Source organism: Sceloporus occidentalis, unplaced genomic scaffold, assembly GCF_023333645.1.
Source record: "Sceloporus occidentalis isolate IW3139 unplaced genomic scaffold, rSceOcc1.0.p SCAF_201, whole genome shotgun sequence".
NCBI classification, from domain to species: Eukaryota; Metazoa; Chordata; class Lepidosauria; order Squamata; family Phrynosomatidae; genus Sceloporus; species Sceloporus occidentalis.
Window position 1 is genome coordinate 1,225,530 of NW_028317181.1, and position 23,054 is coordinate 1,248,583.

At 41.4% G+C, this 23,054-nt stretch overlaps 1 protein-coding gene across 1 annotated transcript in view; it reads left to right on the forward strand.

The window, feature by feature from the left end:
* The window catches only part of LOC149278109 (uncharacterized), a 705,984-nt gene that overhangs the window by 665,569 nt on the left and 17,361 nt on the right, over positions 1–23,054 (forward strand). Inside the window, exon 5 of the mRNA XM_089502305.1 lies at positions 11,666–12,562. Within this exon, the coding sequence (XP_089358431.1) occupies positions 11,666–12,562 (897 nt within the window). The remainder of the gene's footprint in view (positions 1–11,665; positions 12,563–23,054) is intronic.

Below are 23,054 nucleotides of genomic sequence, written 5' to 3' on the forward strand. Positions count from 1 at the left end.
TTCGAAGGGAGTCTGGAAGTAGGCAGGTGGATTCCCCTTTGATATATTGACCGTACCTCTAGATCCCAAAGGAAACCGACCCTGAAAAAGGGACGCCTGAGGATTTTTTGGGAGGAAGGAGCCATCTCACAACGTTGTGGAACCCCTGGTGCCTTTAAAAACCAAGAGTGTGTGTGTGTCTTGTATCTATGTTGTGTGTTTTGTGTTGTGCGTGCAAATTCTTTCCAGGAAATGCAAGGGATTTCTTGCAAAAAATAGTTTGCAAATTGCAAGCATTTCAAAAAAGAAAAGTGTGCATCCTTTTTCATGTAACCCTCCAGTTTGGGCCTGGATGATTCCTGGGGTGTGTATGTGTGTCGTCCCAGGGGTGCACTGGTTCAAACTGGGTGCAAAACTGGGAGGACACCTCTTATTTCCCAATATATATTGGGAAATAAGAGGTGTCCTCTCAGTTTTGCACACAGTTTGGACCAGTGCACCATATATATATATGTGTGTATATGTATATATATATATATATATATATATATATATATATATATGTTTACATATATATATGTGTGTTTACACACACACACACATTCCTCTCCTTGTCAACCTGTCTCTCCAAACTCACCCCTCCCCTGCTATAGCATTGAGTGTGTGTGTGTGAGTGTGTGTGCCCCCTTGTGCTGTGTGGTTTTATTTATGCTGAAATAAATGTCATTAGATTAATTGCACCCAACTGGTACCAGAGTCTCTTTCTCTTGAGGGTGGACTAGGCGACCTCTGTTATACACATAGGGACCCGATCCTGGCATGTGGCGTTGTTAGGGCCAACTCTCGGCTAAATTTGAGCTAATTAAATTCCCCTAATTTGATCCTTCCTAAAAAGTGATCCAAGGCGGGTCACAGGAAAAAAAAAGATTTAAAAAAAAAGTAGCAATGCAAATTTAAAAACAATTATAAGCATCCCGTTAAAAGAATATAAAACTGTATTAAAAATCCAAAAGTTAAAGAAACATGAAGAGAACACACAGACCCTATAAAAGCCTCCCTGGTGGCATGTTGTTGTTGTTGTGGGCTTTCAGGTTGTTTCCAACTTATGGCAACACTGAAGTGAACCCATCACAGGATTGTCTTGGAAAGATTTGTTCAGAGTAGGTTTGACATTTCCTTCCCTTTGAGGCTGAGAAAGCGTGACTTGCCCAAGGTCATCTAGAGGGGTTCCCTGGCCAAGCGGGGATTTGAACCCTGGTCTCCAGGGCTGTAGCCCAATGCCTCAACCAAGAGGAGGGGACAGTTTCTTGTTGTGACCTGGAGGCAAGGAAGGGACTCACGCACACACATCTGGTCCTGGAGACTTAAATTCATTTAGATTAACTAGGTATTCCTCTACTATCTCTTTACTTATTCTGTGCTGAAATTCCCCTATTCTGTCCTCTGCTCCATTATCCTCAGGTTGAGCACCCTTTGCCTTTTCTGAGAAGACTGAGGCAAAGAAGGTGTTGAGTAATTCTGCCTTTTCTCTGTCTTCTGTTAGCATTTTGCCATCTTCTCCACGCAGTGAACCTACCGTTTCCTTCTTCTTACTTTTGCTGCGGACATATCCAAAAAGCCGTTTTTGTTGTTCTTAACCTCTCTAGCAAGCCTGAGTTCATTCTGTGCTTTAGCTTTTCTGACCTTATCTCTACACTTGCTCGCTATTTGTTTGAATTCCTCTTTGGTGATTTCCCCCTTTTTCCATTTCTTTTACATGTCCCTTTTTAATCTTAGCTCAGTTGAAAGTTCTTTAGTCATCCATCCTGGTTTCTTGAGACATCTCCCATTTTTCTTCCTCATTAGAATTGTTTGAAATTGCACAACCCTGGTAGCTCCCACGGATGGCAAAAAAAGCAGATTATCATGGCCCATGTTATTCAGCGCGGGTTGAATTTCTCTCCTCGGCCTGGACCCAGAAAGGCTTCCAAATCCATACTGCATTTATGTATTTATATATGGGATGGGATTCATGGTGGCTTGCCATAATTTGAAAAGGATAAAACTAAAACATGAACTTAAAAACATGAACTACAAAAGTTAAAATTCATAATTCAATTATACTAATGTTAAAACCTAAGCTTAAAAAGTGTGAGATCTTCCAAGCGTGGCTTTCCCCTTCCCTCCTTTTCCCTTTCCTGCTCCACCCACTAGGCCCCACTCCCTCCTCCTGGATCCAAAGGAAACTCCCTCCCCTTCCAAAAATGGAAGAAGGAGGTTAATGCTGTAAGAAGAGCCAGCAGAAGGTTGGAAGAATTGGGGCCTCCCTAGGAAGAAGAAGAGCTCCTACTCCTTCTCCCTCCCTTTGATCTGCATCCTTCCTTGCCCTCTTTGAAGAGCATCCCTTGGAAATCCTTCCAAGGAATACATAGCATCCTAGAGTTAGTTGGAAGGGACCCTGTGATGACTGGTCCTGCAGTCACCTGAGGACTTCTCCTGAACTACAAAGGGTTAATCTGGGAGGAGGTACATGCTAATGAGAGATGACATCACATGCTAATAAGCTGTGACATCATAGCTGATGTAAGGTCTAACTGACCAATCAGAGAGTAGGACCGCGAGATTCAAGAACTTTCTATGGGAAATCCAACAATGGCTTGTGTGGAATGAACTCTATAACTATGTTCTGTGACCTGCAAGGCAAGGGGGCTTTGCAAGAGTGATAGAAATCCCTTCTATCCTATTCTATCCTTTTTTAAAAATAAACTTCTTTCTTTTTTTTTTCTTTTTTTTTTATAAATAAAATCTTATTGATTAAAATATATGTGTATATGACAATACAACTACAGAGTTATACCAATATCCATACACACGCAATCAAATACACAACTAACTACACATAAAGTCCTACATATTGCTAACTAGACAAACATAGACAAATATACACATATAATATTAATTTCATTGTTTATTGTTTAATGTTTGCTGTGCCCACCCTTTATCTTGTTTCTATCTTATCAACTACCCTACCCTCCCTTTATCTTCCAACCTAACTTCCTAGTTCCTTCCTTAAGTATTTTCCTCTTCCTCAGCCTTCCTAACTATCCCCTTATCTCCTACTCTTCTTTACTCTTCCTTAAGTACCTTCATACTAACTACTTTCTCTTACCTTCCCACTTACAGTGTTCTTCTAATATCTCTCAAATTTCTCTACTATCCACCTCTTTACTCTCATTCATCCTTTCCTTTCACTCTTGGACACATACTTCTATTGACTTCCTCCTACCTTCTTCATATTTGTAATTCTTCATACTATTTGACTTTCCAAATTTCTCTATTATATTAGTGGATCCTATTTCCCTTTAGTTCTAATATAAAACCATTGTGTTCAAATCATAAGGTTGGCCGAGTTCTCTGTCCCATCTATTTAAATGAGATTACAGCTACCTCTCCCCATCTTGCCTCTATATATTTAGTTACCATCATCCAATCATCCTCCGTCTGTTTCTTGTCCTCATTTCTTAATGCTTGAGTTAATCTATCCATCATCACAGCTTCATATAGTTTAAAAATCCATTCTTCTATTCCTGGGCAATTATTACTTTTCCACTTCTGAGCGAAACACAATCGAGTGACCAAATAATACAAGAATTTCCTTTCCTTTCCTTTTATGTCATCACCAAAAATGCCCAACAGAAAGATCTCAGGTCTCATTTGTATTTTCTTCCCCATAAGAAGTTCAATTTGATTGCTAATCATTTCCCAATATTTTTAGCTTCTTTGCATGACCACCAACAGCGGTAAAAAGTTCCAATTTCTTTTTTACCTTTCCAACATAAGTTATTGTTGTATTTATAGATTTTTGACCAATGAAAGAACATTTTATAGAAGTTCTCTCTTAAATTCTGGGAAACCGTGAGCCCATCGTTATTTTTCCAGGTTTTCTCCCATTGATGCATCTCTATTGTGTGACCTATTTCTTTAGCCCATTTGATCATATCTTCTTTCACTAACTCCTGTTCCATTTCGTACGATAATAAAATTTTGTATATTTTCCCAATTATTTTTGGATTGTCAGCTAATAGTAATTTTCCTAGTTCTGAATTCCCTTGAGTTAATTCTATTTTATGAGTCTTAAGATCTTCTTTATACCTCAACCTAATTTGATTATATGCGAACCAATTGATTTTCCAACCTTCCTCATTTAATTTTTCCCTTGATTTTAAATTGATTTCCCCTTTATTTATTTCCAATATATCCTTATATTTGTACCATTTGACATCCGCAATCATTTCTTTTCTATAAAATGTCTCATGTGGGGATACCCATCCTTCTACATTTTGAACTATTCTTGATTTGTATTTATTCCATATTCTTATGAGGGAGTTTCTAATCAGATGTAATTTAAATGATCTATTTGATTTATCTTTTCCATAAATTAGATAGGCATGCCATCCGAAGGTATTTCCATCACCTTCAATTTCAAGCAGTTTCGGGTTTGCTAACTCTATCCATTCTTTAAGCCAAATTAAACTACAAGCTTCATAATACAATTTAAAATTTGGTAGACGTAAGCCTCCTTTTTCTTTAGAGTCTTGCATTATTTTATATTTAACCCTAGGTTTCCTCCCTTTCCAAATGAATTGTGTCAGGTCTTTGTCCCATTCTTTAAAAGGCTTATCCATCGTGATAACAGGAATCATTTGAAATAAGAACAGTAATTTCGGTAACACCATCATTTTAATACTGGCAATCCTACCCATTAATGAGAGACTTAGTTTGTTCCATTTTAATAAATCTTGTTTAATTTTTGCCCAAGTTTTTTTGTAATTGTCCTCATACAGATTATTTGTTTTGCTTGAAATGTAGATTCCTAAGTATTTCACTTTTTTTTCAATTTTAATACCTGCTTTATTTTCCAATTGTTTTTGATCTTTTTTCCCCATATTTTTTGTTAGGATTGCCGATTTTGTTTTATTAATTTTACAACTTGTCATTAAGCCAAATTTTTCAAAGGTTTCTACTACTAATTCAATACTTCCAAGGGGGTCATCCAGCGAAAGAATTAAGTCGTCAGCGAAGGCTCTAATCTTATATTGTTGGTTTTTAATCTTTATACCTTTTATTTGATCATTTGTTTTGATTTCTCTTATCAGAAGCTCTATTATTAATAAAAACAAAAGCGGGGATAAGGGGCATCCTTGTCTGGTGCCTCTTTCTATATTAATAAATTTGGTTTTCTCCCCATTTATTCTAATTTGAGCTCTTTGATTCTTGTATATTGTTTCTATCCAATTGATAAAGTTTGGGCCTGCCTGGATTTTCTTTAGCACCTCAATCAGGGTATACCAATTAACTGAATCAAATGCTTTCTCTAAGTCTACGAGTAACAGTCCTAATTGTTCATCATTATGTTGTTCGTAATATTCTAATATATCCAATAGAATTCTTGAATTATCCCTCATAAATCTATTCGGTAAAAATCCCCTTTGGTCCTTATCAATTAAGTCTTTCAAACAATACTTTAGACGATTCGCCAATATGGTAGAAAATATTTTATAGTCGTTGTTTAGTAATGAAATTGGACGGTAATTTGCTGGTTCTAGAATGTCTTTGCCTTCTTTGGGTAGTAGTATTATTTCTGCTTCTTTCCAGGAATTAGGGATATTCCCTTCTAAAGCTTCATTCATGATTTCCTGTAGTATGCCTCCCAGTTCTAATTTAAATGTTTGGTAGAATTTTGCTGTTAAGCCATCATTACCAGGCGATTTTCCTACTTTACTTGAATCAATTGCTTCCCAGATTTCTTGTATTGATATAGGATTGTTTAAGTGTGATCGTTGCTTCTCTGATAGGGTTCCAATATCTGATAAAGTTACATATTCTTTGATTTCTTCGCGGCTCACTAATTGTTCCTTATACAAATTCTGATAAAAGTTCACAAAAACCTCTTTTATTTCTTCTTGTTGCGTGACTATTCCTTTGTCGTGTTTGATTTTATTAATTGCTTTCTTTTCTTTTTCCTTTTTTAATTTATAAGCCAACCACTTACCTGTTTTATTCGCCTGTTCAAAGTGTTTTTGTTTGGCTAATCTTAATTTCTTATTAAGTTCATTTGTTGCTTCTACTTCAAGTTGTTTTTGAATCGATTTAATTTCTCTCTGTAATTTCTTATCTCTTGGAAATCTTTGTAGTTCATTTTCTTTATTTTTTAACAAATTAATTAACTCTGTTACTTTTTGTTTCTTGCGTTTTTGGAGTCATGTTCCATTTGGAAAAGAAGCCTCTTATTACAGCTTTCCCAGCATCCCATACCATCGGAAGCTGAACCCCTTTATCCTTATTTTCATTTATAAAATGCTTGAATACTGTCCTAAATTCCTCTACAATTTTACCATCTTTCAATAGGTCTTCGTTTAAGTACCAATTCTTGGGTCTATTTGTGTTTTTCAAATTTAGAATAATTGGATTATGATCAGAGATGTTGTATACGTCCATTTTTATGATCTCTTTTACTAAGTCTTGAGATACAAGGAACATATCTATCCTCGATAGGGACTGATGCCTTTCAGGAAAAAAAGTATAAGATTTCTCTTTAGGATAGAGATGTCTCCATACCTCCGTCATACCCAGATTACTCATTAGATCAAAAAAACTTTTTGGGAGTTTCCCTTGTGTTTCTTTAATGTGTTTTTCTGAGAGTCTGTCTACTTTGGGTTGTATAACACCATTGAAATCTCCTAATATTACCACATCCTCATAATCGAATTCCATTATTTTATTTTGTAATTTCTTATAGAATCTGTTTTTGTTCTCTTGGGGGCCATAAACACCTAATATTAGACATTTTTCCCCTTCCAACAGATTTCCACTCCCAAGTAGTATCCCTCCTTATCTTTAAATAACTCCTTTGATTCAATATGATCTTTGATGTAAATAACAACTCCTCTTTTACTCTTGTCAATTGATGTACTATACTCTTTACCTAATTTTTTATTCCTAATTAATCTTATATCTTTAGTTTTGATGTGAGATTCCTGAAGACAAATGATATCAGTCTGATTTCGTTCCAAAAAGAGAAAAACTCTTTTTCTTTTTTGGGATGAGTTGAGACCTTTAACGTTCCACGATAAGATCTTCATTATCAATTTTAAACGATTAAACACGAGAACTTTGTTAAAATGACAAGCACTTTAATATAAGTAATAAATTTATATTCCAGACAGATAGATAATACAGATCCTAAGACACAGAAGAGAAAGGAAAAAAAAACACTACTTTCTTCACGTCTATTAGTCATAAAATCTATTCACAACCTTGATTTGTTTGTCATAAGATAAATTCTAGCGAACAGTTTCTTTTTGTTTAAGGTAAAGTCAATTAAATATCATTAGGGGCACAAGTGTAATTACCTATAATCAATAACCACTAATTATAAACAAGTACAGTTATGTGTTCTTGAATACACTCAAGTACAAATTGTTAACTACCAATTTACATACAAATGAAGATATCAATAACCATACAAATAGGTGGGGAGGCAGATATACATCAAATTTAAATTTCAGGATGACATAAGGCAGTCTACATGTTATTACACCCCCCCTCCACCCTCCGGCCCTCCTCCCCCATTTCGAAGTTCATCTTCAATCTCTTTCAAGAAATCTCTTGCTTTGTCTAATGAGTTGAGTCTTATTTTCTTCTGTTTCCACGATACTTGCACCCCTTCTATTTCTTCCCATTTAAAGTAAATCCCATGTCTCTTCAATTTGTCAATTAAGAACATATAGTCTTTTCTCCGGCGTAAAATCTTCCCTGGGATATCCTTCAAAATCATGATTTCCTTCCCTTCAATTGATAATTTAGATTTGTAGCTCTGTTGTAGGATCAGGTCACGTGTTTGTTTACGGACAAAGTACACAACAACGTCCCTCGGAAGCTTCTTCATTTTAGCAACGTGAGAATTCAATCTATAGACCCGATCCAACTCCCAAGGGAAGTGATCTTCTGTTTCATCAATATATCTTGCTAAAACTGGGGCCAATTCTACGTATAGGTTTTCGTTAGTCTTTTCGGGTATGCCACGTAGTTTTAAACAGTTCTCTCTTTGTTTTATCTGTAATCTTAAGATTTGTTCCTGATCTTCCAATAATTCATTCTTTACATCAGTTATTTTCCTCTCCATTTTCCCCGTATAAGTTTCCAAATTCTTCATTCTTCCACTTATTTTGCCCATATCTTCATTTATCTTGTCAAGGCAAGATCTCATATCACTCATTTCTGCCTTGAATTCCCGTTTGATTTCCTCACTTGATCTATTTATCTCCGCATTTGTTTCTGCTTGTAGCCACTTCATTTCTTCTAATAGAGCCTCAAATGGATCCGGGGATTTAGTTAAAGTTTCAGTTGTTATTGATGTTGATGGTCTTCTATGATTTGGGGCCGTCCCTTGACTTAGGGCGGTTGTTTCCTTGTCCCTGATGCCATCTTTACAAAACAGAGGAAGAGATAATAAGGATATATGAAGATATATTCACCCTATATAGTTCTTCTTTCTTTCTTTCTTTCTTTTTTTTATTTTTTTTAATTTGTTTGTTTAGTTGTTTATTTATTTATTTCTTCCCCTGTATTATCTCTTTGGAGCTTGTCTAGTATGATAAAAATGGGTTATCAAGTCAAGTCAGCTCTCTATTTATTTAACTATTTCCAGGTTAGCAAATTACTGCAATCATAAAAATTATTAAAATAATTTTTAGGACAATAGAAAGCAATTTTGCAGGAACAACAAGTTTTAAAGTAGGATATCAAATTACCCTACTAAAAATTGACTGAATAGGTCAATTTATTTTCTGGCTTTACTCAGTTACAATAAATTAGTTAAGTCTTTATTATTTGGGTTTGCACTAATTAAAGAAATACCTCAGTAGGTTTGAATTAATAAGTACCAATAATAACTAGGTTTTAAGTTTAAATATACTAAGTAAACTCACTAGTTTAATTATTTGCACTTTTCTACCTAGATTTAATAAGTTGCTGCCAACAAACCCCACTAGCTTCTTTTACTTAAACAGTTTTCTCACCGGTGTTGGAAATAAGAGCTAAAGCAAGCCTCAGAACAAGCTATAAATGGCAAAAAGTGGAGAAAAGAGGAAGAAAATACAAGTACAACTATAAATGTGTTGGGGGGATTGAGACCAGTGGCTAGAAGGAAATTCAGCTACTTAATTAAATCCTTGTTTATAGTTTTGTAATTTAGCAGTAATAAAAAAATTTAACAATTTAGTTAAGAATCAATACAATCATACAATACTCCAATTATGCCCCCTTTTTATTCTTTAAAGATTGTTTCTACCTCCCCAACCTCTAGTTACATTCATTCACATCTGTATCAATTTAGGCCAATTGGAAATTTCCCCCCTCCCAAGAAACAGTGTTCTTGCCAAAAAACAGATATACAGTTACAATGTTACACTACTTAATACAATTTAAATCTAAAATAAAACAGATTTGTGATACAAAGATAATGAACTATCTAAGGAGACAAATAACTTTAGTAACTATAAGTTATTACTAAAAACAAAGGGGAAGTAGGGATGATCTCACTTTTCCTGTTATTCTTCCTTGAATATACACCAAAACACTTCAACTGTCAGGGATGATGGGAGTTGTAGCTCTTCACCTCTGGCTCGAACTCACCACCTTGTTACGCACCGGCGCTGACCAGTTTTGGCCAGTGATTAAAGCTTTGCTCTAAAGCAGCAGAGTTACAGAGAATAGGCTGAAGACCCTGACAAACTCTCCAAGCCTTCTCACTCTTGCTTCCACAGAAGTCTTCCCACTTCTTCAGGATCCTGCTGGCTCTTGTATCTTCACCCAAGACACCAGACAACTCAGTAGTCTTATATAAAAGATCTACTTTATTCTACTATATACAGCTCCACAACTATCCAACACAACTCCAGTACTCCTCACTTCTACTACCCACACAATACATTAGGATTCATAGCCATTATTATAGTCCTTGCAAAATACCACCCACTCTTGTCAGTTTCCACCCAGTGGGCGTGTACATCCACTCTCATTGGTTCTCTTGTTTCTACCCAGAATTAATGATTTCATCATCTCAGCCTTGACCACTTAACAATTCTCAGGTGTTTTCAATTATCCACTTTGCATTTCTGTCCTTGGCATTTAGGACTTGTTAATTCCATTACCTTCTACACCTGTGTGGCTCTTAATTGATTCTGCTGAGTCACCCTGACTCTCACATACATGTTTTATTTTATTCACTGTATATCCCATGTTGCTTTTTCCTTAACAAAACAAACACTGCAAACAGAGCACCTGGTCACTCAGTCGCCATTTTCTCCCTCTGCCTCTTCCTTTCTCTGTAGACTTTCCCTATTCAATCCCTTTCCAATCCTGACTTTCCCTTATAGAACCATTCTGCCTTCCAATAAACCTATAGCAAAACTCACTATTTTATATCACTTAGGATTCCTTCTGTCCGTGACTTCGCTTCACTTCTTAAGTTGTAGCTGTTGACTTTCTCCCTCTTCCTCCACACAGCTCTTTCTCTCAGGTCCACAAGTTGCTTTTCCTCCGCTCTCCACTTTGCTTTCCCCCTTTCTTCACTGCTTCAACTTCCTTGTCCAGATTCCAAATCCTCCTCTCGTTTTTCTTAACCTAAAAATAAAACACAAAGGGGAAAGGGGGGAGAGAAAAAGAAAAAGACCCGCCAAGGATGGATGGAGGGAGGGAGAGAGTAGTCCGAGAGAGAGTAGGCTCCGCAGCCAAGCCGCCGTTTTTCTTCTCCTCCAGCAGGCTCTCTAAGGCTTCCTGGGCTTCGTTTCGTTTCGTCCCTCTCTCCTTACTCTCGCTTCCGCTTCAAACAGCACTCTTCACTCCCCACTCAGCCCACTTTCTTCACCCAGCTGCATGCTCTTAGGGTCGGATCCCAGTGTGGAAAGTATATAAATCAGGTAGGTTTACTCTAAGTCGCTTACTTCAAGTCAGTGTAGAGTGGCGGCGGCGCCTCAATCTCCAAGCCGCGGCTTGAGACACCTCTGCCCGCGGACGTGGCTGCTCGAACCCCTCGTATTTTCCCAGCTCTTTTACTGAGTAAGTTTAAATTTTGGGGGGTTTCTGCCGAGCCCCTCTGCCTCTCCCTTTCCAGGGGGGTTCTTCTGGGTAGGGGTACCTTACCCCACCTACCCCCGTCTCCGCGGGCCGTAAGTTTCCTCCGGAGTCGTTCCTGGAGGAACTTTTCACGCCGCCATTACCACTGGAAGTCAAAATAAACTTCTTTCTTCAAAGCCTCTGCTGTCTCTCTTTGCTCCTGAACACGTGCCTGAACTCGGCCACTGATTGCTCTGGGTTAGTACAGAAAGAAACTCAATCTCTATCCCTCACAAGTCGCAGTGTGTGTGTGTAGGGAGGTGTAGCTGTGGGGCTAGGTATAAAATTCACTGGGTGGTGGCAGCTTAGGAAAAGGACCTCAAGAGATCGCATTCCGCTCAGCAGGGAGTGGGGAATGGGACCTAGCAGATCCTAGAAGGGAAAGTGTGACAAGAGGGGACTCCCTGGGAGTAAAAGGCCACGCACAGGGCGCCAAGGGCTCCAGGGAAAGGTCCCCCCCAGTCACTACAGACCCCCAAGGGGCCTCCAGCCCTCTTCTTCTGCCCTGCAGGAACAAATAGGATCCTAGGGTTGGAGAAGCCATACAAATGCATGGAATGTGGAAAGAGCTTTAGCCACAGTGAAAATCTCACTAGTCACCACAGAATCCACACAGGAGAGAAGCCATACAAATGCATGGAGTGTGGACGAAGTTTCAGGCGGCGCAATGGCCTAACTTCTCATCAAAGAACCCACACAGGAGAGAAGCCATACAAATGCATGGAGTGTGGACAGAGCTTCAGCCAGAGCAATGACCTTACTTCACATCAAAGAACCCACACAGGGGAGAAACCATACAAATGTAGGGAGTGTGGAATGAGCTTCAGCCGAAGCTATAACCTTACTTTACATCAAAGAACCCACACAGGGGAGAAACCATACAAATGCATGGAATATGGAAAGAGCTTTAGCCACAGTGGACCTCTGACCCTCCACCAGAGAACCCACACAGGGGAGAAACCATACAAATGCATGGAGTGTGGACAGAGCTTCAGCCAGAGCAATGACCTTACTTCACATCAAAGAACCCACACAGGGGAGAAACCATACAAATGTAGGGAGTGTGGAATGAGCTTCAGCCGAAGCTATAACCTTACTTTACATCAAAGAACCCACACAGGGGAGAAACCATACAAATGCATGGAATATGGAAAGAGCTTTAGCCACAGTGGACCTCTGACCCTCCACCAGAGAACCCACACAGGGGAGAAACCATACAAATGCATGGAGTGTGGACAGAGCTTCAGCCAGAGCAATGACCTTACTTCACATCAAAGAACCCACACAGGGGAGAAACCATACAAATGCAGGGAGTGTGGAATGAGCTTCAGCCGAAGCGATACTCTTACTTTACATCAAAGAACCCACACAGGGGAGAAACCATACAAATGCATGGAATGTGGAAAGAGCTTCAGCCAGAGTTCAAGCCTACGTTCACACCGAAGAACTCACACAGGGGAGAAACTATATAAATAACTGTCAAACAGCTCTTCCTGTCAGGAATCTCTTTTCCTGTAGCTTGCATCCATTGCTCTGTGTCTTATTCTCTGGAGCAGCAGACTACAAGTTTCCTCCATTCTCAGTATAACATTTCTTCAATTATTTAAACAGGGCTGTCATATCACCTCTTAACCTTCTCTTCTCCAGACTAAACAGACCCAGCTCCCTAAGCCATTCTTCATAGGGCTTGGTTTCTAGAACTTTCACCATTTTAGTCGCCCTCCTTTGAACACATGCTTTCTGAATTGTGGTCCCCAGGACTGGACACTGTATTCCAGGTCGGAAATGACCAAAGCAGAAAAGCATGGTATTATTACTTCCCTTGATCTAGACACTATGCTTTTATTGATGCAGTCTAGAATTGCCTTGGTCTTTTTAGCTGCTGCATTGTACTGTTGACTCATGTTTAGCTTGTGGCCTACTAGGACTCCTAAATCCTTTCAAATGTAGAGTAGCCCTAAGATGGTTTAGTCTGCAAACCCCCAAGACTTATGAGGAACAACTTCAGGAGCTGAGAATGTTAAGCTTGGAGAAGACGAAGAGATGGTATGATTAACTGTCATCTTCCGGCCTATGAGGCAGTTGACCAGGCAGACCAGCTCCATCAGGGCTAGCCTGAAGAAGAAGAGCCCTCCCTCCAGTCCATCTGCCTTGGTCCAGGCCTCCGAGGGAGAGAAGAATGCTGGACCTCATCCCCTCCCCCCCTCCATTCCCTTCTTTTATGTCATGTCTTTTTAGATTGTGAACCTGAGGGCAGGGAACCGTCTATTATCCCTTCTGTTGTAAGCCGCCCGGATTCCCAGTGATTGGGCGGCATATAAATAAATCCTGTTATTATTATTATTATTATTAGCATCATCTTTAAATATCTGAATCGATGTCATGGAAAAGAGGGAGCGAACTTATTTTCTGTTGCTTCAGAGAGCAGAACAAAGAGGTTCAAATGAACAGAGATTCCCCTAACATTAAGAAGAGCTAAGGATGCCAGGCTGAAAACTGGTGACATCTCCTGTACCATCAATGGTTGCATAGGAGAGAGATTTCAATCAAAGAATAAGCAATGCTTCCAAAATCCCCTTTTCGGTACAGCCATTGAAGGTATCAGAGCCCTGTCCAGTTTTCACCCTGGAAACCCCAGGAAGAGAAAGTTGAGAATGGAATGGACTCCCTCAGAAAGGAACAGACTAGCCCTCCTGGGAGCTTTTGGTGCCAAGTTTGGATGGTTTCTTTCAGGGATGGTTGACATTTCCATTTCTGGTCTCAGGGTTGGATTAGATGGCCCCTGGGAGCCCTTCTGTGATTCTAGGAGTCTCAGCTCAGGGAGAGGAACACAAGAGATCAATAGATAGATAGATAGATGTAATATAAATACTAATGATGAATTCATCTTTGGTAGACTAACACTCTTTATCTTCAGATCAGGAGACATCTAGTAATTATGTATACCAATAGTGCTTTTAGTCTGTACAAATAATTCAGTTTGACACAATTTGATATGCTGTAGCTCCTTCCTATGGGATGCTATGTTGCATATTTAGAAGGGAAAGCGGTTTCTGTTGGTTTGTAGATGTTTTAGATAGTGGTAGGTGATAGATATTTCTTACTTCTTTACTTGAAGAATCTTTGAAATGTTTTTTGGACCTTAAAGTGTTTTTGATGAAACCATTTAAAGATCCTGAAATAGCAAAGGGAAGGATAGATACTGATTTCTGTTACAGCTGGGAATTGAGAGTGGATAAAATGGCTTAAGTTGATTCTGGCTGATAGACTCGGTTTTAGACCAAGAGGAGGCTTATAAATAAATGTATTAAGAATTACAAAGTTTAGTTTCTTTTCCCCGCTTCCCCCTTAAACATGACCTTTGTAATTCTTTATGCATTTAAAAAGTCTTAATAAAACTATTTATAAATGGAAAATGGTATATTGTCTCATATAAGGTCCCCTTGGATATCATTTCCCAGCTATAGTTTAGTCACGTGGCTTTTATGTCAGTTGTTTTGATTTAGTCATTATTATTCCTGTTTAGTTTAGTATACATAGTCTATACAATATATATTCTGTGTTACTCACTATTTGCACCATTTTGTCCGTTATCACAATAAAAGTTTAATCGATCCCCTTTTTGGTGTAACTTTGCTTTTTGTGGTCACTCCTCTTAATCCCATTGGAGCAAAATTAAGTATTGGGTTTTTGAAAAGAACTGGGCTCTTATCAGTTGTGCAAAAGAAAGAACGTTGTGCAAAAGAAGGAATGTCTTGCTCTCCTCTTCACAATTTCTGGTGAAACCTTCCTCTTCTGCTCGACTATGCAATGTCCAGGCGCACTTTCCGGTTGTGTAATTTGGCAACCCTGTTTGGGTGAGGCTGCTGCAGCCAATGACACCAACACCTCCGTCGTCTTCCACGCTCCGGACTCACTAGTGCCTGGCACAAGAGCCTGGCTGTTTTGTCCCCAGAGTGTCTTTGGAAGGGATTCCTAGTTTGCATGCAATTCAGCAGCAGCCAAAAGAGTGGCCCATTGTTTGTCTGTGGAAGTGCTGAATGGCTGCATCTTTTAAAGGTTTTTAAAATGTATATATATATGTGTGTGTGTGTGTGTGTGTGTGTGTGTGTGTGTATATATATATATTTTACTTGGGTTTTTAAACCTTCAACATTTAGTAGAAGTCTCTATAGAATTAAAATAGGTCCTTGTTAGGAAACCAGTCTTCTATTCATTGTTGGCTTGCGACATATTCGACCACTTTTTCAATTGGTTTGTAAAAGTTACGGCAACCAAATAAATGTCTGAGCTAAAGTAGTTGTTGTTGTTGCTGGTCCTAGGCCTCCAGGTTGTTTGTGGCTTCTGAGGACCTTCTCCTGTGGCTTTCTGGGCCAGGTTTCTGCAGAGTTTTGTCAGCATTGCTTTCCTCTGAGGCTGAGAGAGTGTGACTTTCCCAGAGTCACCCAGTGGGTTTCCATGACTGAGTGGGGATTTGAACACTGGTCTCCCAGAGGAAGAAATAGTGCAGTTTCACACCTCTTGAATGGCCATAGCTCTAACCTACATGAACCCTGGGATTTGTAGTTTTATAACATTTTCAGCCTTTTCTGGGTGCATCTGTAATGCAATTTGACACCACTTTTAACTGTCAGGGCTCCTTCCTGGGATTTGTGGTTTTCTGAGGCACCAACACTCTTTGTCAGAGGAGACTAAAGACCTTGCAAACCTACAAATCCCAGAATACCATAGGCTGGAGGTACCGCACTCAAAGTGGTGTCAAACTGCATTATGGAATGCTGAGATCTGTACTTCTTGAAGGTCTTTAGCCTTCTGGGTGCCTTGCTAAACGAGAAATCCCAGGATGCCATAGATATGGAGCCAGGGAACTTTGAGTGAGGTCTAACTTCATTATTTCTGCTGCGGAGATGCACTCTCAGAGAAGGCTAAAGACCTTGCAAAACTACAGATCCCAGTATCTCTGTAATATGGCACCATGGCAGTTAAAATGGTATCAAACTGCATTATTTCTGCAGTGTAGATGCACCCTTTAACGTGCAATCTCTATTTACTGTCCAATTCTTTATCCACAACACTCAGCAACAAGATCTCTGGTAACATTGGAAACTATGTTTTTCTTTTATTTGCATTGAAAAAACTTCTTCACCTTGAAAACCCTGGCAATTCAAATTAAATCAAACAGTTCATAGACCTTTTTGGAAACTTACTTTGAGTTAGGCACTTTTTGCACACTTTCTACCTGTTTTCTTTTCAAATTGGGGCATAAAGTAATTGTTACATCTTTAGACCTCATCCCCCCCCCCCCAAAAAAAAAAAAAACCTCTCCATTTGAACCATTATGCCTCCAGTTTGGAGCCTTCATGAATCGGAAGCCTAGCTGCTTTGTCTTCCGTATTGGAAGAAAGATGGGCTGCATAATATCCAAGGACTAAGCCAGCTCTTGCATTCACCTGAAGGTATGTTTCCCATCATCCCCTTCCATTCCAATGCTTTCATCAGGGACTTCCTTTGCAAAAGCTGCCTTTCCCTTTGGCTTTTGGGTTTGTGGGGCGTTACTGCCACCTGCTGGCCATGCATGCACACTGCACCCAAAACAATTCCCTCTGAGGCTGAGAGAGTGTGACTTGCCCAGAGTAGCCCAATGGGTTTTCATGGCTGAGCAAAAGGGATTCAAGCCAGAGCCCCGTATTCAAACCATTACATGGCTCTGGTATTCTTGGCCAGATTTCCTCTTTAGGGGGTTGCCACTTGAGGCTGAGAGAGTGTGACTTGCTCCCCTCCAGGGCTGAGCAAGGAACCAGAGTCCAACACTCACATGGCTCTGGGTCTCAAAAAGTGGGGGTTCCTCTCCAGATTTCTTCCTCTGAAGCTAAGAGTGTGACTAGGATCCCCAATCCAGTCAGTGGCGAAGGTCCTGAGAGTCTGAAAATTGGGGGGGGGGGGGATCCTGGTGCCCCACAAGGGTCCCCCCCGCCAAAAAGGTTCTTTTTTCCCTCTCCTATTTTTTGGCTCCCCTGGGGCTCCACTGCCTCTAGTGGGGAGAGGACCATCACTCCCAACATCCTCACCACCAGCAGGGTCCCCCCCAAACCCAGCATTCCCATTATCTTCATAGGGAAAGAAACTATGTCTCCCTCTGCCCCCCAAATACTGGAGGGGACTTTCTGGGTTTAGCCCCACCAACTGGAGAAGAAAGTCCAGCTGCCATAGGGATGGTGACCAATCAGGAGCAAGAGACTAGGCAGCGTCATCAGTCGCCAGGCAGGGAAGTCCAGGGAAGCTTCCTACCCTTAAAGCTGATTGGCTGGGAGGGCACTGCAAAGCCCCCAATCCCCAAGGCAAGTCCTGGACCCAGTTTCACTCAAAGAGGCCTCAATACCTGCAAGGTACCAGACTCCCCTCTCATCTCAGGAGCTAAGCAGGGCCAGCTGTGGATAGTCTTTGGATGGGGGACCGCCCTCAAGAATTCATGGTGATAGACAACTGATCAGGGAAGCTAAGCAGGGCCAGTCCTGGTTAGGAATCATAGAATAGAAATCCAAATCAAAGCATCCCCAACAGATGGCCATCCAGCCTCTGCTTAAAGAACTCCAAGGAAGGAGACTCTATCACCCTCCGGGGGAGTGCATTCCACTGTCGAACAGCCCTTACTGTCAGGAAGTTCCTCCTAATGTTGAGGTGGAATCTCTTTTCCTGTAGCTGGCATCCATTGTTCCGGGTCCTGTTCTCTGGAGCAGCAGGAAACAAGCTTGCTCCCTCCTCAATGTGACATCCTTTCAAATATTTAAACAGGGCTATCATATCACCTCTTAACCTTCTCTTCTCCAGGACTTGGTTGGGAGACCACCATCTGAAACTCATGTCGGCAGGGGACTTGAAGGCACACATTCACACACATTGAAGAATTTAGCCGCTGAGTGAGATCATCCAGAGATATGGGGCACAGTGTTATCAGTACTCTGATGATGCCCGAATCTATTTCTCTATGTCTCAGACTGATGCAGTGAATAAGGATGGCGTCTCTCCTCTAGATGCCTGCCTTAAATCATTAATGGACTGGATGAGGGAAAACAAACTCAAATTGAACCCAAGTAAGACAGAGATAGGGAAACCAAATCCAGGTTTGGAGAGATATCGACCAGTCCTGGATGGGGTCACACTTCCCCTAAAGGACTGGGTTCTCAGCGTGGGAGTGCGCCTGGACTCCTGGCTTCAGCTCTCATCTCAGATTGATGCGACAGCCAGGAGTGCCTGCTATCAGCTTTGGCTGATACACCAGCTGCAGCCCTACCTGGAGCCGGGTGACCTAGAAATGGTGGTAACCTCTTGGCTTGATTTCTGCAACACACTCGGACTGGTGCTACCTTTGTGCCAAATTCGGAAGCTTCAATTAGTTCGGCAGCCAAGTTGGTGGCTGGGAAATCCAGGTCAGACCATATATCCCAAAAGATCTTCACTGGCTGCCAGTCAGCTTCTGGGAGCAATACAAGGTGTTGGTTATTCCCTATAAAGCCCTACATGTCATGCAGCGTACTTGCGGGAGCGCCTCTTCTTCCCATATAACCCACCCCACACTCTGAGGTCCTCTGGCAGGAATCCTCTGGAGCCAAAGAAGACAGTCGCCAGCCCTGACTTCCTAGAGGAGCTTTTCTTCAGCCGCTCCTAAACTCTGGAATGGCCTGCCAGACTGATACTCTTCAAGCCTCTAAAAAGGCAGTTAAGACGGGTCTTTTCTGGCAGGCCTTCCCCAATTAGTTCCAACAACTAATTAGGCTGCCCCTCTCTCTATTTATAGCCACTACTACTATCTGCCTGATTTATAGTTTTTAATCTAGATTGGAATTTTAATCTGATGTGTTTTTAAACTGAGTAATTTGTTGCTTTTGTTGGGAATGGAGATTGTGATTTTATGACTTTGTAATTGGCATTTGTCTTTGCTTGGAACCTGGATCGATCCAAAAAGGAGAGACAGGCTAATTGTTGTTGTTATTATTATTATTATTATTATTATTATTATTATTATTAAATACCATCCAGGCACCCTTAGATTCACTCTGATCAGGGAAGCTAAGCTGGGTCATCTCTAGTTAGTCCTTGGATGGGAGACCGCCATTTGAAATCATGGGGTTGCCATAATTTGACACTCTTGTGCCCCCTGAGCTCATGGCACAAGAGCCTGGTCAGCAGAACCAATGGCAGGCCACACTCTCACACACACACGTTCCACGGCTGGCTGACTAGGAAAGAGAGCTCTCCTGAGCATGTGCAGTGTGTATACAGTGGAAGAAGCCATTTTCCTTCTGGGATAAAACGCAGAGGAATGAAAGCCAGCGGTGTGATGCAGCAGCTACAGAAGCCAATGCAATCTGATGCCCAACATCTGGGCAACAAAACCCATCCTGACTTCATATCATGACTGGAGACAACCCACATGAGCAGGAAGGAGCCAGTGGAGCTTCAAAAGCTGGCAAGGTGGATTTTGGTTGGCCCCAGAAAGGTCTCTGTGTTTTGTGGATTTGGGGTGTTATTGGACTTTGCTAACTCTGGATACTTTTCATCACAGTCAGCAACAGCCTGACAATACAAACACTGAGCATTTTTATTGTTGTGTTCTTCCGTTTTCCATCTTCTGGAGGCTCTAAGGGGGATCTATTGGGGTTTTCTGGGACTGAGAGAGTGTGACTTTGGCCCAATGGCTTTCCAAGGCCAAGTGGGCATTTGAACCCAGAGTCTCTGGTCCAAAACAGACTGCAGAAAGAGTCCAGTTTGAGAGGGCTTTAACTGCTCTGGCTCAATGTTAGGGGATTCTGGCAGCTGCAGTTTTGTGAGACATGGAGCCTTCTCTGTCAGAGAGCTCTGGAGCCACAATTAACTACAGTTCCCAGGATCCCCTAGCACTGACTCAGGGCAGTTAAAGCAGTTTCAAACTGGATTAGTTTTGTGGCGTGTTTTTGATCCCAATCCAATGCTCAAAGTCTAGAAGTAATAATAATAATAATAATAATAATAATAATAATAATAATAATAATTATTTATTTATTTATTTATTTATTTAAAGCCCACCCAATCATAAGGAATCCGGGTGGGTTACAGCAATAAAATACATAGAGAATACAATAAAATTCAAAACTAGTCCCATCCCAATACTAAAATTGCCATGACAGTTGCCATGGAGGGAGGGCTCTTCTTAGAATCATAGAATCATAGAGTTGGAAGAGACCGCAAGGGCCATCCAGTCCAACCCCCTGCCATGCAGGAACTCTCAATCAAAACATCCCTAATAGATGGCCAAGGAGACTCCACTACACTCCATTAAGGGAGTGTGTTCCACTGTCGAACAGCCCTTACTGTCAGGAAGTTCCTCCTAATGTTGAGATGGAATCTCTTTTCCTGGAGCCTGCATCCATTGCTGTGGATCCTGGTTTCTGGAGCAACAGAAAACAAGGTAGCTCCCTCAGTGGAACACACTCTCTCGGAATGTAGTGGAGTCTCCATCTTTGGAGGTCTTTAAGCAGAGGCTGGATGGCCATCTGCCAGCGATGCTTTGATTAAGAGTTCCTGCATGGCAAAGGGGTTGGACTGGATGGCTCTTGGGGTCTCTTCCAACTCTATGATTCTATGACCCCCCAAATGAGAGACCTCCCAGAGGCACCCTGGGCAGAGAATTGTAGCCTCATAGGACCCTCAAAGGGCCATCCGGTCCAACCCCCTTCTGCCATGCAGGAATACATAGGACTGTACAGTTGCAAGGGATCCCAGGGGGTCATCCAATCCAGACCCTTCTGCCATTCAGAAATACATAGGATCCTAGAGTTGGAAAGGACCCCAAGGGCTATCCAGTCCAGCCGCCTCCTTCTGCCATGCATGAATACATAGAATCCTAGAGTTGGAAAGGACTTCCCAAGGGCCATCTAGTCCAGCCCCTTCTTCTGTCATGCAGGAATACATAGGATCCTAGATTTGGGAGGGACCCCCAAGGCCATCCAGTCCAACCCCCTTCTTCTGCCATACAGGAATACATAGGATCCTAGAGTTGGAAAGGACTTCCCAAGGGCCATCCAGTCCAACCTCCTTCTGCCATTCAGGAATACATAAGATCCTAGTTCATTTACTTAACATGGCAATCTCTTGCATATTTAATCAGAGGCTTATTGCAGAACCAAACTCTTTGGGTTTCACACTGAACATGGTTAAACATGGCTATGCATATATTGAACATGTCCAGGTGGTTTCACAAGAAGTGGATTTGCTGTTTCAGGTTTCTTGCACCAACTATACTTCTCAGAAGTGTATTCCTGCATGACAGAAGAAGGGGGCTGGACTAAATGGCCCTTGGTGGCCTTTGACAAAGTTCCCCATGATATTCTTGCAAACAAGCTTGTAAAATGTGGGCTAGACAAGGCAACTGTCACATGGATTTGTAATTGGTTGACCGGCCGAACCCAAAGGGTGCTCAACATTGGCTCCTTTTCATCCTGGAGAGAAGTGACCAGTGGGGTCCCACAGGGCTCTGTCCTGGGCCCAGTGCTATTCAACATCTTTATCAATGACTTGGAGGACAAAATTGGGAGCATACTTATCAAATTTGCAGATGACACCAAATTAGGAGGAATAGTTAATACCCCAGAGGACAGGATCAAGATTCAAAATGACCTGAATAGACTAGAAAGCTGGGCCAAAGCTAACAAAATGAAATTCAACACAGAGAAATGTAATGTACTGCACTTAGGGCGGAAAAAGGAAAAGCACAGTTCTAGGATGGGGGACACCTGGCTGAATGAAACTACGTGTGAAAGGGATCTAGGAGTCCAAGTAGACCATAAGTTGAACATGAGTCAACAATGTGATGCGGCAGCAAACAAGGCCAATGCGATTTTAGGCTGCATCAATAGAAGTATAGTGTCTAGATCAAGGGAAGTCATAGTGCCACTATATTCTGCTCTGGTCAGGCCCCACCTGGAATATTGTGTCCAGTTCTGGGCACCACAATTTAAAAAGGATGTTGAGAAATTGGAGCATGTCCAAAGAAGGGTGACTAAAATGGTGAAAGGTCTGGAAACCATGTCCTATGAGGAAAGTCTCAGGGAGCTGGGGATGTTTAGCCTGGAGAAGAGAAGGTTTAGAGGTGATATGATAGTCCTGTTTAAATATTTGAAGGGATGTCATATTGAGGAGGGAGCAAGCTTGTTTTCTGCTGCTCCAGAGACTAGAACCCGGAGCAATGGATGCAAGCTCCAGGAAAAGAGATTCCATTCAACATTAGGAGGAACTTCCTGACAGTAAGGGCTGTTCGACAGTGGAACAAACTCCCTCTCCTTCCTTGGAGGTCTTTAAACAGAGGATGGATGGTCATCTGTCAGGGATGCTTTGATTTGGATTTCCTGCATGGCAGGGTGTTGGACTGGATGGCCCTAGTGGTCTCTTCCAACTCTATGATTCTATGATTCTATTGAGATCATTTTGAATTTTGATCCTGTCCTCTGGGGTATTAGCTACTCCGCCTAATCCTCTAAACGTCTAGACTTTTTTTGTTTCCAGCCTTTGAGCAGCGGCTGCAGTGCTGCTGCTGATTCTTTCACAAGGTGGAAGTGGGCGGCTGCTGGAGTCCCTGGAGATCTCCTGAACAGAAACGCAAGGCTAGAGAGAGAGTCACTCCGACCTGATGTCTCTGTACAGGAGATCCCCAGGGACCCTGCCAACCATTCTCTACCACCTTGAGAAAGAACAAGGAGGAGTGCCTTGAAGGTGGAAAAGCAGGTGGCTGTCGGCAAACACAGGGATGCAAGGCTAGGGAAAGACACAAGTCTCTGGGAAATGGCAAAAGATGTGAATTCGCATAGTTCACTATGGCGCGTTACAGACCGCCTGAGATTGGCGGTCTGCCGGCGCTATCATTTGCGGCGCGGAGGGGCCCCAGC